The 15,517-nt window shown below is 41.7% G+C and overlaps 1 protein-coding gene across 1 annotated transcript; it reads right to left on the minus strand.

The window, feature by feature from the left end:
* Nucleotides 1–9,122: 9,122 nt before the first annotated feature.
* On the minus strand, nt 9,123–11,980 carry CGA (glycoprotein hormones, alpha polypeptide). The gene is made up of 3 exons (XM_063153405.1): nt 11,881–11,980; nt 10,761–10,945; nt 9,123–9,328 (listed from the first exon to the last, which is right to left on the minus strand). The coding sequence occupies exons 1-3, from the start codon at nt 11,978–11,980 to the stop codon at nt 9,251–9,253; spliced, it is 363 nt and encodes a 120-aa protein (XP_063009475.1). The 3' UTR covers nt 9,123–9,250.
* Between the last annotated feature and the right edge of the window lie 3,537 nt (nt 11,981–15,517).

Consider the following 15,517-nt stretch of genomic DNA (forward strand, 5'->3'; position numbering starts at 1 on the left):
AGCATTATCTTTGCCTCATGGCCATTCTGTAATTAAGCAGCTCAAAAGGAACAAATCTTCCTCATTACCTCCAGTACCCTCACAGCCCTATGGACACCCAGAATCACATCAGCCGCTGAGATCAGTTGTTCTGTGGTCACCCCCTTTTGCCTGTGGAGCCCTTATACCCAGATCAAGAGCCAGGAACTCAATTCATCCTTGAGGTGACCTGCAACACAACGCTGGATGGATCCAGAGCATAACCACTGGAATCATTTGTGTTGTCACCAGCTTTCTCTTCCCAAGCACTTCACAGAAACCTAATACATCCATGGCACCAGCAAAAAGCCCCTGGGCTGATGCAGCCCAAGGATGGAGAAAATGAAGAGCACAGAAAGGCAAGTTGTTATAGTAAATAGCACCATGCTGTCTCCATGTTTATTATTCTGAACACTCTGCTGGTTTGCAGTCTCCCCACTGCTAGACCACACATCTAGAGCAAAATTATGTTTTCTCTTCTGCTTGGGACAGAAATTATTCAGTAATGCCAAGAAACTAGAAGACATCCTTATTAGGAATACTGGTGCACTATGAAACCCTGTATCATTGCACCAGCAATGGTTAATGCCTCATGGCCAAGGAAAGGAAAAAAAATTAATAAAACCTATCAGAAACAAGTATTTGATCTGACCAAAAAGCAATAAAAAGATCCCATTCCTTCTAATGCCTACAGGGCCAAAATCCTGATTTGTTTATGCTTCCCATTATCTTTGCATTTATGACTGTAAATGTTACTAATGGCTATGCAATTACCCATCTCTTTTAAGCATTAACTTAGAGCTCTTTCAGACTTCTACCTCCAGCTCTGTGCTTGGAGGCTCCATCAGCTGGAGCTATTTCCCCTGGGCTCTCAGGCAACTGTGCACCCTTATGTCTTCCAGTAATACATGGCTCAGTGTTCTGCCCTTTTATTTATTTTGTGACTTTTCAGAATTGCTTTGCTGTTGTATGCTCCTCTGGGAATATATTTACATGAAAGGAACATTATGAACCACTTAGTATAAAGACTTAAAAGAAGTGAAATGACAAACACATGTACAAACATAGTTATTCCAAATCAAGCTAGCTCAAAAACCTGCAGGGGAAAGAAAAATCATTCTCCCTTCACGCCTTCATCTGGCCTTACCTTACTTAAATTATCAAGTGTACACTTGTGTTAAGGTGTGAGAACAAGGAATAATATTCTCTATCCCTGTCTGCTGAGGATGACACCTGATGGGCCTGGCACTCACTAGAGTATCACTATGAAGGAGATGGGCAGAAAATAATGATGGGGAATAAAATGGAAATTAAAAATAAAACAACAAACAAACAGAGAAATAGAGCATGTTGGCTTTTCCTCTTTAAACACTGATTCCCTTAGCTGTGACGGCGTGGTAGAAGTTACAATGATCATACAGGCTAGCAGTGACTTACTAGAGTCATTTCTGGAAGAAGGAGAAACAGAGACAGGAGCTGTGTTTGGAGTGCTGGTTTTGTTTCTGGACTCACCCTTCTCTGGGCTGTCTCCATGCAGAGGTGTAGGAAGTTCAAACCTTTCTGTCTCTGCGTCAAACTATAGCTAGTCTTGCTCCAAAAGAAAATACCCGAACAAAATGTTCAAGAAATGAAAGCTGACTCCAAACCCTGCAGCAGAGGATAGGCAGTCTCAGCAATCACCAGGGGATTGTTCAGTCTCTATCAAGGAGCAGTGTGAGGCAGCTTGAACTGGATACTAAGATTTGGGGTGTTTTACTATTATAATACTGCCGAAGATGGAGACATGCCAAAATAATGCCTAAAGAGTGTTTTTAGAGAAGCTTAAGTTGCCACAAAATTGGAGAAAAAGTTTCTTTTACAAAGTAAAAGCCAGCTAAAGGATAGAAAACAAAGGGTAAAGCTGACTTGGACCTTTTACTTACAAGAATCAGTTTTAGTCAACATAGTAATCGGAAAACTAGAGAAGGAAATCCTCTGTGACAGTTCCAGATTCATAGATTGTACTAAACCCTTGTTCAGGCAGCCAACATTTATGCTGAAGGTGAAGAAACCCAGAAAGAGCAGACAAACCAAAATGGTCAAACAGATGTTGGATGAACTTCAGAGCATAGAAATATAAGTTAATACTTTTAGGGAAAAGTAAGCCAAACCACAGATGATGCCAAATGCAGAACTGGAAGTGACATGCCAGAAAAAAAAAAAAAAATTAAGAGTCATTATGTACAAGTCTCTGGTCTCACAAGTCTCTGGGCAGCAATATAAGATAAAACAGTATCATGAAAAAGGGAACCAGAATAAGACAGAGGGTATCATTTTACTGCTTCATGAAACTTTGGTATTACCACACTGGAGTACAGGTCAGGGTCTGCTTTCTGCATCTCAGGAAGGGTGAAGTAAAGTTAAAGCAGGTATGGGGGAAACCAATCAAAATGATCAAGCAGCTGCCTTATGAGGAAAGCCCTAAAAATTCTGGGGTTTTGTGATAGAGAAGACAATGCTAAAAACAGGAACAGTTGAGTATTACAAAATAATTAAGGGAGTATCTAGGAAATTAGTTTAAAATAGAGTAAGTAATTATTATACTTCTCTTACTTATTGTGACAGGCAGTCATGAAAGCACATAATATCAGCAGGTTCAAACCAGAGTGGATAAATTAATACAAAAGAAATGCATGGGTAGATCCAAAAAGAACAAGGCAGACATGTAATCCCTAGCAGTCCCCAGTAAAGCAGTGTGGGTACTGGCACATGTGGGAGTGATTCTGGGATACTGTGGGAGTGGCACAAGGGAAACCAACTGCAAGAAATGGCCAGAGTCTTGTGATCCCACAAAAAACATCTGATACTGCCAGAGTCAGAAACTGAGTGCTTGGGTAGAAGGATGATTGATTTGACCTGAAAGATGTTTCTTATGCTTTTAGACCACCAAAATTATTCAGAAAGACAGATTATTTTAAAAACAAATTATAAAATCAATAAACCCCAAATTCTCAAGAAATTAACGCCAAGCTGAAGTCCTCTCCCAAAGCAAATTTCCTGGCCTTTTGTTTCCCACAACCATAAGAACAGTGGTTTCTCTCATACCCCCAGACCTAGAATGGTTTGGCAGAGCAGTAACTATTAGATTTACTGCTTACACATGTGTGCAGATAATGAGATGGCATCTTACTCCAACCTGACAGCAGGCCAAGTGCTGGGTTAACATATGTCAGAGACATGGGAGACTGCAGAGCAACTGCAGAGCAAACCCCAGAAATGGTGAAATCCTCCAGACACCTGTTATAACAGACACCTGATTAACTGTTAGTTTTATTTCATCACCAAGAGAGTTTACAAGTTTCCTGGCATCATCTTCAAATCAATCTTTTTTTTATGGCAATGTCCATTGATGCCCTTTGTTGCCTTCTGACGCAAGGCAAGGCGACTTGGTTCTGAGGAAAACGGCACGGCGACTTAAACTCTCTAGGGTTGCTCGGGCTAAGAACACACGCTAACACTAACGTGGTGGACGGTTTAAAGGCTTTTATTGCTCCGTTTCGTGGGGTTTTATAATCTGGGAGGTTTTTTTCTACGTCAGGGGGTCTTACTTTACTGTAATTGGTTAATAAGGAGTAGAAAGTTCCTAGTGTTAGGGGGGTCTACATTCTTGGGTGATCTCTTATCATTAGGCGTTAGGGGGAGAGGAATCCTGCTGCTTTCCGTGACATCTTGAGATTTTCTGAATGCCTGTCTCTATCTACCACAGCCCTTCCCGCCACTGCCAGAGACTCCTGCTATGCATGCATATATTTAAGTGAATCCCAATTTAGTAAGGAGCTTTTCCCCAGCTATAAAAGGGAGACAGCCTGTGCTTTTCCAGAACAAGCCCTGGGATAACCTCTTTCCCCCTCACCACTAATAAAAAACATTGTTCAGGCAGTGTTAAAGGAAGGGAAAAGGACTTCTCACTTGGAACTTATCAGTCTTGCTAGGAGTAAGAGGTCTGGTCTGAAATGTCAATTCATTAAAATCCCTACAGCTTGAGAGCTTTATCCTTCTGCCAAGCAGATGCCCTTCCTGCTCTCACCTGCTGTGGACTGGAAATGGAAAGCCTTGTCAGCCTGGCACCTGGAAGCAGTGAGGTCCTCATAGTGTCTGTCTGTCCACCCAGGTGTCCAACAGCTGCTTCTCAGCAAATGTTTAACCCTCTGGTCAGTTATGAGTATTTTTGGATAAAGGGTAATGACCTCAGCTCTTGGCAGGTCTTAGCAGGTCTGTGAAAATAAACACCTACTAGTGGTAAAATATAAAAATTGGGATCTGGCCAAAAAGAAGTTGGTAGCACGCCTAAGAAAACGTGCTGGATGGACAAACAGCAGCCCTGGCTCTGGCTAATGGCTCTGCAGCAGCTCAGGAGGGCACCTGACAGGCCCTCCAGGTGGAAGAGGGGTTTGCTGAGGACATGGCAAAATGGATTTTCAATGAGATGTGGCACAGATAGTCAGGAAATCAAGCTTCACTAGCCCCTCTGCTCACAGAACGAATTTGTTATTAGGACTGTGGTGATGTAAGTTTATATAGGTCACTGTGACAGCAAAAATATATCATTTTTATCTTCAGTCTGCTTGATCTTCAGCATTTTGAATCCACAGCATCAGTCTGACTGATTCATTGTTACTTATAAACCACACTGACAAAGACTTCATTTTATCTCCATGCACGAATACCCTGTTCCTAAAATGTAGAAGATGTACATTGGCTATCTACATAAACAAGGGATTAGTTTCTCTTCTGATTTTATGACATTGTTTGTCCGTGCCCTCTTGAATATATATGACCAACTGAGCCTCTATTTCAGCCATTTTTTAATGCAATTAAATTGTATTGTGCTGGTTTTACTGTTTTTCTTTTTTTACTGCAAATATGGTATTTAATCCCTACAAATATAAATCTAGTCTTCCAGCACTCCTTTTCATATCCCATTTATTCTTTATTATGGTCCGCTGTATTAACTTCCTTATAATATGTACCATTGTTTTTCCTAGTCCTGACTGTAAGTGGGCCCACTGATCTACCATTGCCACTCTTTCAGCCATGGCCTGGATTTTTGCTCTTACTTTCAAATGTAAAGAAACACATTCTGACCTCATTCTGACAATGACCTAAGAAAATGTATTCAAATAATATATGCCAAAGATGTACAGTTTGGCTGCTGAATCCTGTGGATTTCAGGACTCAGGGATTTCTCTGGGCTTACTGGTGCAGCCCGGCTGGGGGCACACAGGGACTCTCCATCCCAGTCTGTTGGACACAGCTCCTGTCCTTGTGCGCAGGTTTGTCCAGCAGAAAAGATGAGCATTTTTTCCCAGAGAGGCACCAAGGAAACTGCACAGAGATTACCCAGCAGACCACTGCCTTCAGCCATACCCACATAAACACAAACAACCCTCACCCTCCTCCCTTCCAGCTGATGAGGATTGAAATCCTCTATGAAAACATATGTGTCCTCACTTCTGAGATTCATGAGTGCAGTTACATTCGCACTTTGAATATCAGCTCAGCTTGCCTGGGCTCCCCTACCCAGACCAAGTGGGTCTCCTCCTACTCTCCAGACAGTCCAGCTTGAAGTTTGCTAGCAAGAAAATGTGTGGATCACACATTCATCTCACAAGCCTCTCCACAGTCATGGATTCCTTGAATTTAGCACAGCTTCTCTGTCCACTCATGCCCAGATCCTGTGTCCCTTCATTCAGCATGATCTCAGACCTTGCATCCTCCCAGGTTCAGACTTCCTCCTGCTCATCAATTAGTCCAGCTTAAAATTTGTCATACAATTACGCATACATGTCCATACAGGATTAAATTAACTAGGGGAAAAAGAAGAATATTTTTTTATTTACATGTGCTAATATTTAAACCTCTCCCACATAAATATACACTCTGATCCCTTCAATTGCTGACAACTTGACCTACCCACTGTCCCTCCAATTGGGACAACCCTGATGTCTAGAGGAAAATAATTCCATCCCAGACGATGAGTGGTCTCTTTTAGAATGATAGAATCATTTCACATGGAATAGATCTTTAAGATCATCTAGTCTAGCCATTAACCCAGCCCTGCCAAGTCCCTTACTTAATCATGCCCCTAAGTGCCACATTTACACGTTTTTTAAACACCTCCAGGTTTGGTGACTCCACTCCCTGTACAGCCTGTTCCAGCGCTTAACAAGTTTCTCTGTGGAAAAATGTTTGCTAGTATTCAGTCCAAACCTCCCCTGCTGCAACTTGAGGCCACACCTCCTGCCCTATCACCTATCACCGGTTACTGAAAGGGGAAAGGGAAAGAGACAGAGCCTCACCTGGCTACAGCATCTGCTTAGGGAGTTCTAGAGCTTGGTAAGGTCTGCCCCGACCTTACCCTGCTGGCATATTGGTCTCGCTAGTTGCTGTCACCAAGAACCGTGGGCTCCTTCTCCTGTTCACTTAAGTCTTGCAGCACTCACACATGGGATACAAAGTTTTGCCCAGTCCCCAAGCACCCACGGAACCGACAGGAGGCTCATTCCCCCTTCCCACTGTTTAGGAAGCCCAGGACGCCCCGCACTGCCCCAGTGCCATCCCTAATGGCCCATCGGCCGGGGGCTGAAGGGGTCCGGTCTGTCTCCTTGTTTCCCTTACCCCCTGCTGATAAGTTTGTGTATCTGCGTGCTTATTCCATCCCTTTCCTTGCTCTGTGTTGCTACCCCTGAACCGAAAGTTAGAGCCAGGGAACTTAAAGAGGCCGGCGCTCCCCCATTCCACACAGCCTCCAATACACACTCTGCAAGCTCTTGGTGCCCGAGGTCGCCTGAGGGGGAGAGGGATCCGTGAGTTGAGGAGTTCACGACTAAAGCAAAAGAAAAGTCCCTGAAAAAACGCCAGGCATCCTAGCAGGACACAGGGACACAGGGCTAGAGCATATCTCTCTCTCTCTCTCTCTCTTTTTTTTTTTTTTAATTTTTTTTTTTAATATAAAGCATGGATTTCACTCTAATTGATATTTCTATGGTTTTACAACCCGAAATATGGACGTTGATTCAGAAGTTGCAAACAAAAGTTTATTGTGCGGCTACTGTGGGCAGCACAAGCATGGGTAGACAAGCGAGTGTTGGATTCTGCCGGAGGAGTTGATTAAGATGTCATCCAGGAAGGTCGGCAACACAAAAAGGCACATCACTCCTGCAAGCAAACTTCAGGGAACCTGTTTCCCTGCTCTCCTTCTCAGTCCTGACAAAGTTATGAGCAAATACAATACCATTCCCAAAGGTAATCATCAGCTTCAAATCACTCGTCTCTCGTTGCCCAGGAATCCCAGGTAGGACCTGGCTTTCCTGCAAAAGTAGCCACATCAATCACATTTAATAAAATTGTACAGCAGCTTGGAATTGTGAGTCAGCCACAGCAGCTGCTTGACATGTATTCCCACAATGTTCGAGTGATGATCCGGAATGAGAAATGAGACTCCTCATCCTGAGAACCTGCGCTGCTGGTGTTACTAAGCTAATCCTAAAGACTATCCTACTGAACTTTCTCTCCTCTGACCAAAAGTAACGTGGAAACAACTGAGACTTTGATAAAACACTAAGGGGAAAGCTTTCCAGAAAATTTTCCAGAATAATAAGAACAGTGAAGCAACTTGATCAGTCTCCTTCATAAAATCGGTTTTTTTCAAGAGCAAGTCAGGCAAAACATCTCCCAGGAATGGCACGGTGAAGCTGGACATAAGAGAGGGTTAAGGGGTTAAGGCGTGGAGATCAGCTTGGTAAGGTTTATTGAACATAAACTGAAAAACGCTTCTCTAAGCACCTCATCTGCTCTACAAACGAAAAGCCTTTTCTTCTCCACAAAGCCCCGCGATTGTATTCTTAGCAAATAGCACTGAATTTGCACTCCAGCAGACAGAAGGGGGGTGATTGATGGGTGCAAACGATCATTAGAAACCAATCTTTAGCTCCTCAAGTTCCCCATCACAGCTTAGCCCTGGGGGTCCGTCTAAACTGCTCCAGTCATTCGGCATCGGCGCAGGTACCGGGCACGGCCGTGGCCCGGGACAGAGCAGCCACCCTCGCAGCGCCACTCAGGAAATCCTCCCTGACCCCACTGGAATCTCTTACTGCTGTCCTCACAGCTACAACTGCGGAGAAACCCCCCACAAATACATCTGAGGCTTTTTGGGCCACCACATTTAAACTCTTGCAGCCAGTGACCAAAGCAAGGATGATGTTCTCACCCCAGAAATTAGGATGAAGAGCAAAGAAATTCATTCACTTCAGTTCCCATGGGCAGGCTTCAGACCTGAGAGCAGCTCTTCCAGAACCCCCGATGCAACCCACTACAATTAAAGTTTTTGGTACTAATGTCAGGTGTAATGAGTACATATTCTGCGGTCCTCTTCTCACCTAACACATTCCCTACCTTTTCCATTTGTATACCTGGGTCTAGCACAAGGCATTTGGGAATTACTAAAGCTCTATGCCTTGATGAAGACAAGCAAAAGGTAAGCAGCTTAAACAGCTAATACTCTTGTATGACTACTCTATTCCACCATTGCTACATGAAAATGTACAAAAATTCTTTATACTGTTTGATTTTGCATCATTTGCCTATCTTTATGGGAGGAGATTAAACTCAGAGAAATATAAAGATGGCACAGAAAGACAGAGTACTGTGCATAGATTATATTATACTATACCATTATACTTTCTGTCCATTAGGTAAAATAAATATGGAAGAAAAGCAGGAGGAACAATATATTGCAACTTCAAAAAATTTAATCATTAAGTGAATAAGGGGAAAATAATTCTTCTGTTCAGTTTCCCATCATTCTCTCCCTTTTTCCCTCTCTCTCCCATTAAAAAAAATCTAGAAATCTAGAAATTTAAATTGCGTCAGAATCTATTTTTGTCTGTTAAGTTAATAAATCACCATTTTTCTCAATAAACATTGATGATTTAAGTGACAGTTTATTTTAAAAATAGATCAAGCATTTGGTCACGCAAGTGCTGTATTTTATCCCTAATGGAAATAATTACACTGACTTAAATGCATGAAGAAGCAAGGAGGAAATAAAATAGCCATCTATCTTATCCAGAGGTCTACCCAGAGTCTTTACCAGAAAAAACAAGGTTTTACACTGTGGTGCTGTAAAAGCTGAAAACAAATGTTCCATTCACTGTTGTCCTGTTGTCCTTGACCATTAACAAAGGGACAGGCTTTAGGATTTATGGTAGTAGCAGGTACTGCAGTGACAATCTGTATGGTTCTCTATCTTCACATTGTCCTTAAGGGTAATCTTAAAAAGAGAAAACACACACATAAAACAAATAATTAGGATCAGCTAAGCAGTAAAAACAGTATTGTCAAGTAAAATATGTCTGAAAACTTCTTCTTAACTAAAAGTACACAGGCCCTTTGGGGTACATGTACTAGACCTCAACACCAACCTATGAAGCTGCATCATCACTCTTCTTGGAGCTGTAACGTGAAAGTTTTCAGTAGTGACATGCACAGTGACACAATATGCTGCTCTTTGACTTGGACATTCCTTAAAGTGTCTCATTTTCCAAAAGCATCTAGTAACCAATCTATGGAAAATCAGAAAGTGTCCTTAAAATACATCACATAGGAATTACAAAAACAAAGGCAACAAACACAAGAGTCACCTTCATACTTAATCTCAACCAAATTCTAGCTGCTGCCTCAGGGCACGTATAGCATTGTCAGTGTAGAGTAAGATCTATGTTGTCCTCAGGTGAAGAGCCAGGATTGCTTCAGCAGAGTTTAAAGTCAGGTGTCCAGCTCCCATCACAGCCAATGGAGACCCAGTGCTCTCCTCAGCACCCACTGAGCTGTCCATTGTCATTTGAGGGGTCAGGGGGGATCTCACCAAGCCTCCAGCTGTCACTCTAGAAACACTTTCATGGGTTCTGTGTCTGCCAGCCATACCCATATGACTTCAGCACTCTAAGGTATTTCAAATGCACTGAGTCTGTGAGTGGGTAACTGAGCTGAACCTCTAGCCTGATTCAGGCCACCACACGATACACACCTTAGCTTGTTTCAACTAGCTCACCATTTACTACATAAAATGTAAGGTTTCTTCACTTGGAGCAGAACCACTCCCAAAATAATCAGAGTTAGAAGAAATTTTAAAAGATCCTTCCAGGTGAATGTTAAATGCTCACAGTACTTGCACACATTTACAGTTCCCTCTTGGTTATACTACGAAAAAGTAAAATACCATCTCAATTAATCTAACGAGCACAGATGGCTTTGGTCCCTCATTCCCATACATGTAATTGATAGTATTGACCAGGCACCTTCCCAGAGAACTCCGTTCTATGCAGGAAAGACAATTGACTTATTAAAATCACACAAACACTGCATAGCATTTAAGGGGAGGGTGCACATCCAGGAGAGCTGAAAATACTGGGACAAGTCCACCACCAGAGCTGCAGGTGTCATGAGACAAAGCAGTTTCACAGAATTCAGTGTCACTGTACCAATTGCCTCATCCCTGCTGAATATCAGACACATTACTGGTTGATGATTTAATTTCTTCTTTATAAAAAAGAAAGAACCAAGGCATAAAGGACATAAATGACAAGGATTCTTCAAACTGCTCTCCAGTGTCCTCCAGCAAAACCATATTCTTTACTATTCAGTGCTTCACCTTAATATTGCATTCTAAAAGAAGCTAAAGCAGACCTCATTCTTACCCTCACCTTGGTAAAAGCCTTTGCTACACAGCATGTTGCTTCTGATGTAATGTTCTTTGGAACAAGCATGGTCTTCTTGGACCTCATTGGAGTGGGATAGGCACGGGAGAAACAGCACCCAGTGCACTGGTAAATGGGTGCTCCTGGCTTGGAAAAGAATCTGTTCTCCCCTAGCTTGCACTCTGGACAGCCTGCCATAAAAATATAAGGAAGAGGATTTTACTTGGTTTCCAGATGTACTTTTATTTTCAAAAAGAAAGGGAAAGTGCGGGCCATAAGAGGAAGCACGAGCCACATTCTGTTGCTTGATGTCTGCAGAACAGAAAAGCACAACACAAAAGCTCTCCTCTTCAGGTTTTTTCAACTCTGCAACACGCACCAGCTGTAAAACTAGGCTGTGGCTTTCTAGGTAAACCATGAGCACTACTGGATCTTTTCTGGTTTTCTTTTCAATTTTGTTGATACTTGGGAAGGTTTGTTTCTGTCTACAGCACTAACTATTCCTAGAAAACTTCCTACCAGCTGTAGACAGTTAAAAGCACCAGCAGGATTTGTAGTGCTTCTTAAACACTGCCTGGTTTTAGCAAAGATTTTGTTATAGAATACTTTTAAAGCATTCAGTGGTACCAAGATTTTTGTACATCACATTTTATATTTTATTTAAAGCTAAATAAAAAACCCTGCAACCTCCAAAGTACCCTTAAAATCTAATATATGTCTTTCATAGAATGCTACACCACCAGCATCCTATATTCTGGGATTTTGTAGGAAAAATATTCTGCATATTATGAGGAAAAGCTGTGGTTCGGCTGTTCCTAATGTTACATTGTAATTTAGTTCACAGGAGTACAAGAAACCAAACATTTCTATTCAATAGTGTTTCAAGGATTAAGTTTACCCGTATCAACTTGAGGACGTGGTCATCTAGGACATCCTTGACCAGGAGAAATTAAATTTAGGGAAGAAATAGGAAGCATGCTCATAGTGAAATTACCTTGATTTATTATACCCTCATTGTCAATAAATGCAACTGAATAATAAAATTTATGACCACATTTATAAAATGTGAAAATTTAATTAATACTCTTTATAATTGTTCTATTTCTGAACGCTGAAAGCAGCTTACCCTGCATGAGAAACTCTCCATCTGGGAAAGTATGAAGAAGATGTAGAAATACAGACAAAATGGTCAATGTGACAGCTGCATACTTCCCATAGAAATCCATGATCTGTCTAGAAATACAAATACACACGTTTTTGAAAGCTGAGACCAAAGGCAGCATGAAAAGAACGTGGCCCCTGCCTGACAGGGGTTACTAAATTGGAAAGAAACAAAGTTTATGAGCAAAACTGATATGCAGTGCTTTCCAGTGCAATGAATGAAGGCAGTGGAAACAAGCATCTTCCTAATAAGATAGAAAAAAAAAATAGAGGAAAGAGAATGATCTGGTGCTGAGCTAAGCAGAATGGCTAAGAGGCTGATGATGTGGTAGTCACCAGGCATCAAGGCTGGGTGCTGGGTACCAGTAACCTTATCTCCTCCCTCCCACCTGCCCAGTGAGTCAGTTCATGCTGGCAGAAAACAGAGGATAAAGGAATTAAAAGCAGCCAATAACAATCAGGAGGAGAAAACATTGGCAACAGTTTTGGAAGCACTAGAAATAAGCATTTAGAAGAGGTATCCAAAAGTTCAGTGTATGCATGTAGGCTTGCATATAGGCTCTGTGAAACCTGTGGTTTCCCTTCTCTGCTTGGACTTTTCCTGAAAGCTTTGGAAGCGTTGAACATGGCTGTCAGGTTCCTAAGGAGCAGCTGCCAGCCCTCTGTGACCTGTTCCTTCAACAAGAGTCAGCTGTGTCTGCAGGAGAAAGGCAGTCCTTCCTTCACACCGTTTAGATCCACAACCTCTTCTTGTCCTGCCAAGCATTTTGGGAACTGAATTGTACTCAACAGCATCTATGGAGCCAGCAGAGCGGATTGGATTGGCTGGACCTCTCCCTCCAGAAGATAATGCACTTTTTATAAGGTTGTTTTCTGTATATCCTCTTTCCAATCCCTTAGAGGGGTGTGACTGCTGGCAGGCTTACTTGCACTGGAACACAATTCCACAGTTTAAGGTTAAGCCCTGCTCCATCCAAGGGAACATTCCCCAGACTGCAGGAAGTCAGCTGGAGGGCCTCATGCACCAGCAGAAGACAGACAGACTTTTCTAAATCTGTTGCTACATCATCCTGAGCCTTTTGCTAGCCTAAATGCTTCAATAGCTCCAATAAAAGAAGCCAGCCACAGGAAGAACACCACAACACTACACAGATTATCCTGTTTTTCAGGTTTTTTGCTGAAGGCACTGTGGCATCCTTCACCCTAATTTTTCTGAGAAGATATAATGCTATAATTTGGTACATTGTAATGGCTCAAGGGAATCCCAGAGGGAAGGTGTTTTACATTATATTAACCAAAAGGGGAAATGAAATTGCAGTTTTGCACTTCCTCTATTGAGTCAGATTTTCAGGCTCATACCAAAACCACCAAAGAGACCTGAAAATAAACCACAGATGTGATCTTCTCTGCTTTTCCAGAGGAATAGCTGTTTTGTCTGATGGTCTTACTTGAATTTTCTGACTGTGCCCATGCTGTTAAACCAGTTAATGTTCTCACCACTCATTGCATCTCACTGACAAATCCAAGGAAGCTTCTACTTTGTTCTATTAAATATTATCTTTCTTGAGCTACTGGAACAATACATAATGCCTGAATTTCAGGAGCTCTTTAGAAAGATGGCAATTTTAAATCTTTCCCAGCAGATTAATTCTCACCTCATTACTTACAAGATCTTGTCTTTTTCTGTTAAAGACTCTAAAAGATGCTCTAATACCACAGGTTGTGTAGTGTTTGATATTTGACATCAGTTGCCACCATTGAGAAGGAGAAAAACACAAAGTTACTAATGAAGAAGTTTGGGACCCAATCCAAAATCAAAAATTATCAATGTTTAGCTGCAATTTAATTCTAGAGCCTCATTTTCTCTTACTTATAAAGTAAGCTTAACTCTAAGCATTGATGTTTTAGTCCCAAAGCAACTTTTAAGTTAATGCTCAAAGCAAAAACTTTGACAGAATGGTAGGAGGAGGAAACTTCTGGAAAAGAAGGAAAAGAGAATGTCAAAACATATGCAATTGTTCCTCTGTAACAGTAATGAAAAAATAAAAATATATTACCTCCCTTGTTCAACAAGAATAAATGAGAGAAACTGCAGGATGGTGTTTGAAGATGAGCTGTCCTCAATGCTTGGTGGTAAGTTGCCAAAATTGATGTATGAAAAAGTTGCACCTTTCTTTTATACCAGTAACAGCTAGATCATATTCCTCGCCCACATCTAAGCCATTGGATCAACTGTACAATTTCTCTAATGACTGAACATCACTTTATGTAATTACCAGCCCACCATGCTGATCTTATCTTCAACCTGACTTTCATAAGGATTATCTTTTTCTTATATAATGAAAAAAAGGTCAGATTGAGAGCACAAAGTCAGTGCTGTATGAGTTTCTGGGGGAACAGAAACAGTGAACATCCACTTTTTGCTACAGTTTTCAATTAATAGAAGCTCATTTTCAAAAAAGAACAAATTAATGTTTTCTAACACTTCTTTTTTAACTGGGGAATATTATTAAAAATATATTATAAAACACTACTATAGGAATGGCATTGTTTTAGCAGAGAATTAAAAAAAGTGGAACAGTGATTGACACAAACACTTAGAAGAAATGTTAGTTTGTAAATTCCCCATTTGAATTTAATGCCCACAAAATGAATGCGTGGATAAACATAAAAATGTAGAAGGAACACCTTTGCAAAGGTACGATTTCTCGCAGGATCTTATCTTGTTTTTAGAATAAAGCTAATGCAATGGAGGGACTTCTGAAAACTGCATCGGAGTGCAGGTTAGAGACTTGTAAATCCTCAGTTTCAGTGTCAAGAGTCTGTGTAGAGCTGGCTAACTAGGACGGGTCTCACTCTGCCTTCTGGCACGAGGCCGAGCGGCGCAGCCCGGCTCGCGTGCACTGGATGTTTCCTTCTCTCTTCCCAACATCCAGGTCCCTTTTGGGAACAGCCCCTGGCTGTGCAAACAGCCTCGGGCCCGTGCTCAAGACCCTGCTGTGTTTCCAGGTCCTGGAGACTTGAGGGGGGTTCACTTCAGATGTAAAAGCTCACTGCAGAAGTGAAGGGCCTAAACCCTGGTTACTCACACTGGATTGCCCCTACAGACGGTGCAGAGAAATAGCCCTAAACATCTATTTCAGTGCAAGATAAAGCCACTTTTACCGTGTGCCTATTTTTCATCATTGAGAGCCCAGGGTAGCTGCCTTGGACTGATCACTGTTCTACCCGGAGAGATTTACAAATGTTTTATAGTTAAAAAAAAAATCTTAAACGCCCAAAGGCTTAAAATTACCTTTTAAGGACCTGCTTTGTGTCACACACTGATGGAGATGGGATATTGAAAGAGACCCCCTGCAGCTTCTCGTGTTCCTATGAAAATGAGGCTTTTATTCACCAAACAATCATTCTCTTACAACAAGTTTATTGTATAGTTGGATTTGGTGAATTGCACCTCAGTAGATTTCTGCTCTTTGGTTTTCTTCTTCCTTGCCCTGACTCTCTTCTTAATAACAACAACACCCCCAGACTCCATTTGCTATTTCAGACACATTTATCGCAACCTTTATCACCTCTGCCTTCACTAACAACCTCATCTGCTT

Source organism: Melospiza melodia, chromosome 3 (assembly GCF_035770615.1).
Source record: "Melospiza melodia melodia isolate bMelMel2 chromosome 3, bMelMel2.pri, whole genome shotgun sequence".
NCBI classification, from domain to species: domain Eukaryota; kingdom Metazoa; phylum Chordata; class Aves; order Passeriformes; family Passerellidae; genus Melospiza; species Melospiza melodia.

Coding starts and splice junctions, on each gene's coding strand:
- CGA (XM_063153405.1), bottom strand. CDS start 11,980: ATGGATTTCTATGGGAAGTATGCAGCTGTCACATTGACCATTTTGTCT. Junction 10,946..11,880: donor TGGAGAGTTTCTCATGCAGG/GTAAGCTGCTTT, acceptor TTTTTATGGCAG/GCTGTCCAGAGTGCAAGCTA. Junction 9,329..10,760: donor TAGCAAAGGCTTTTACCAAG/GTGAGGGTAAGA, acceptor TCTCTTTTTAAG/ATTACCCTTAAGGACAATGT.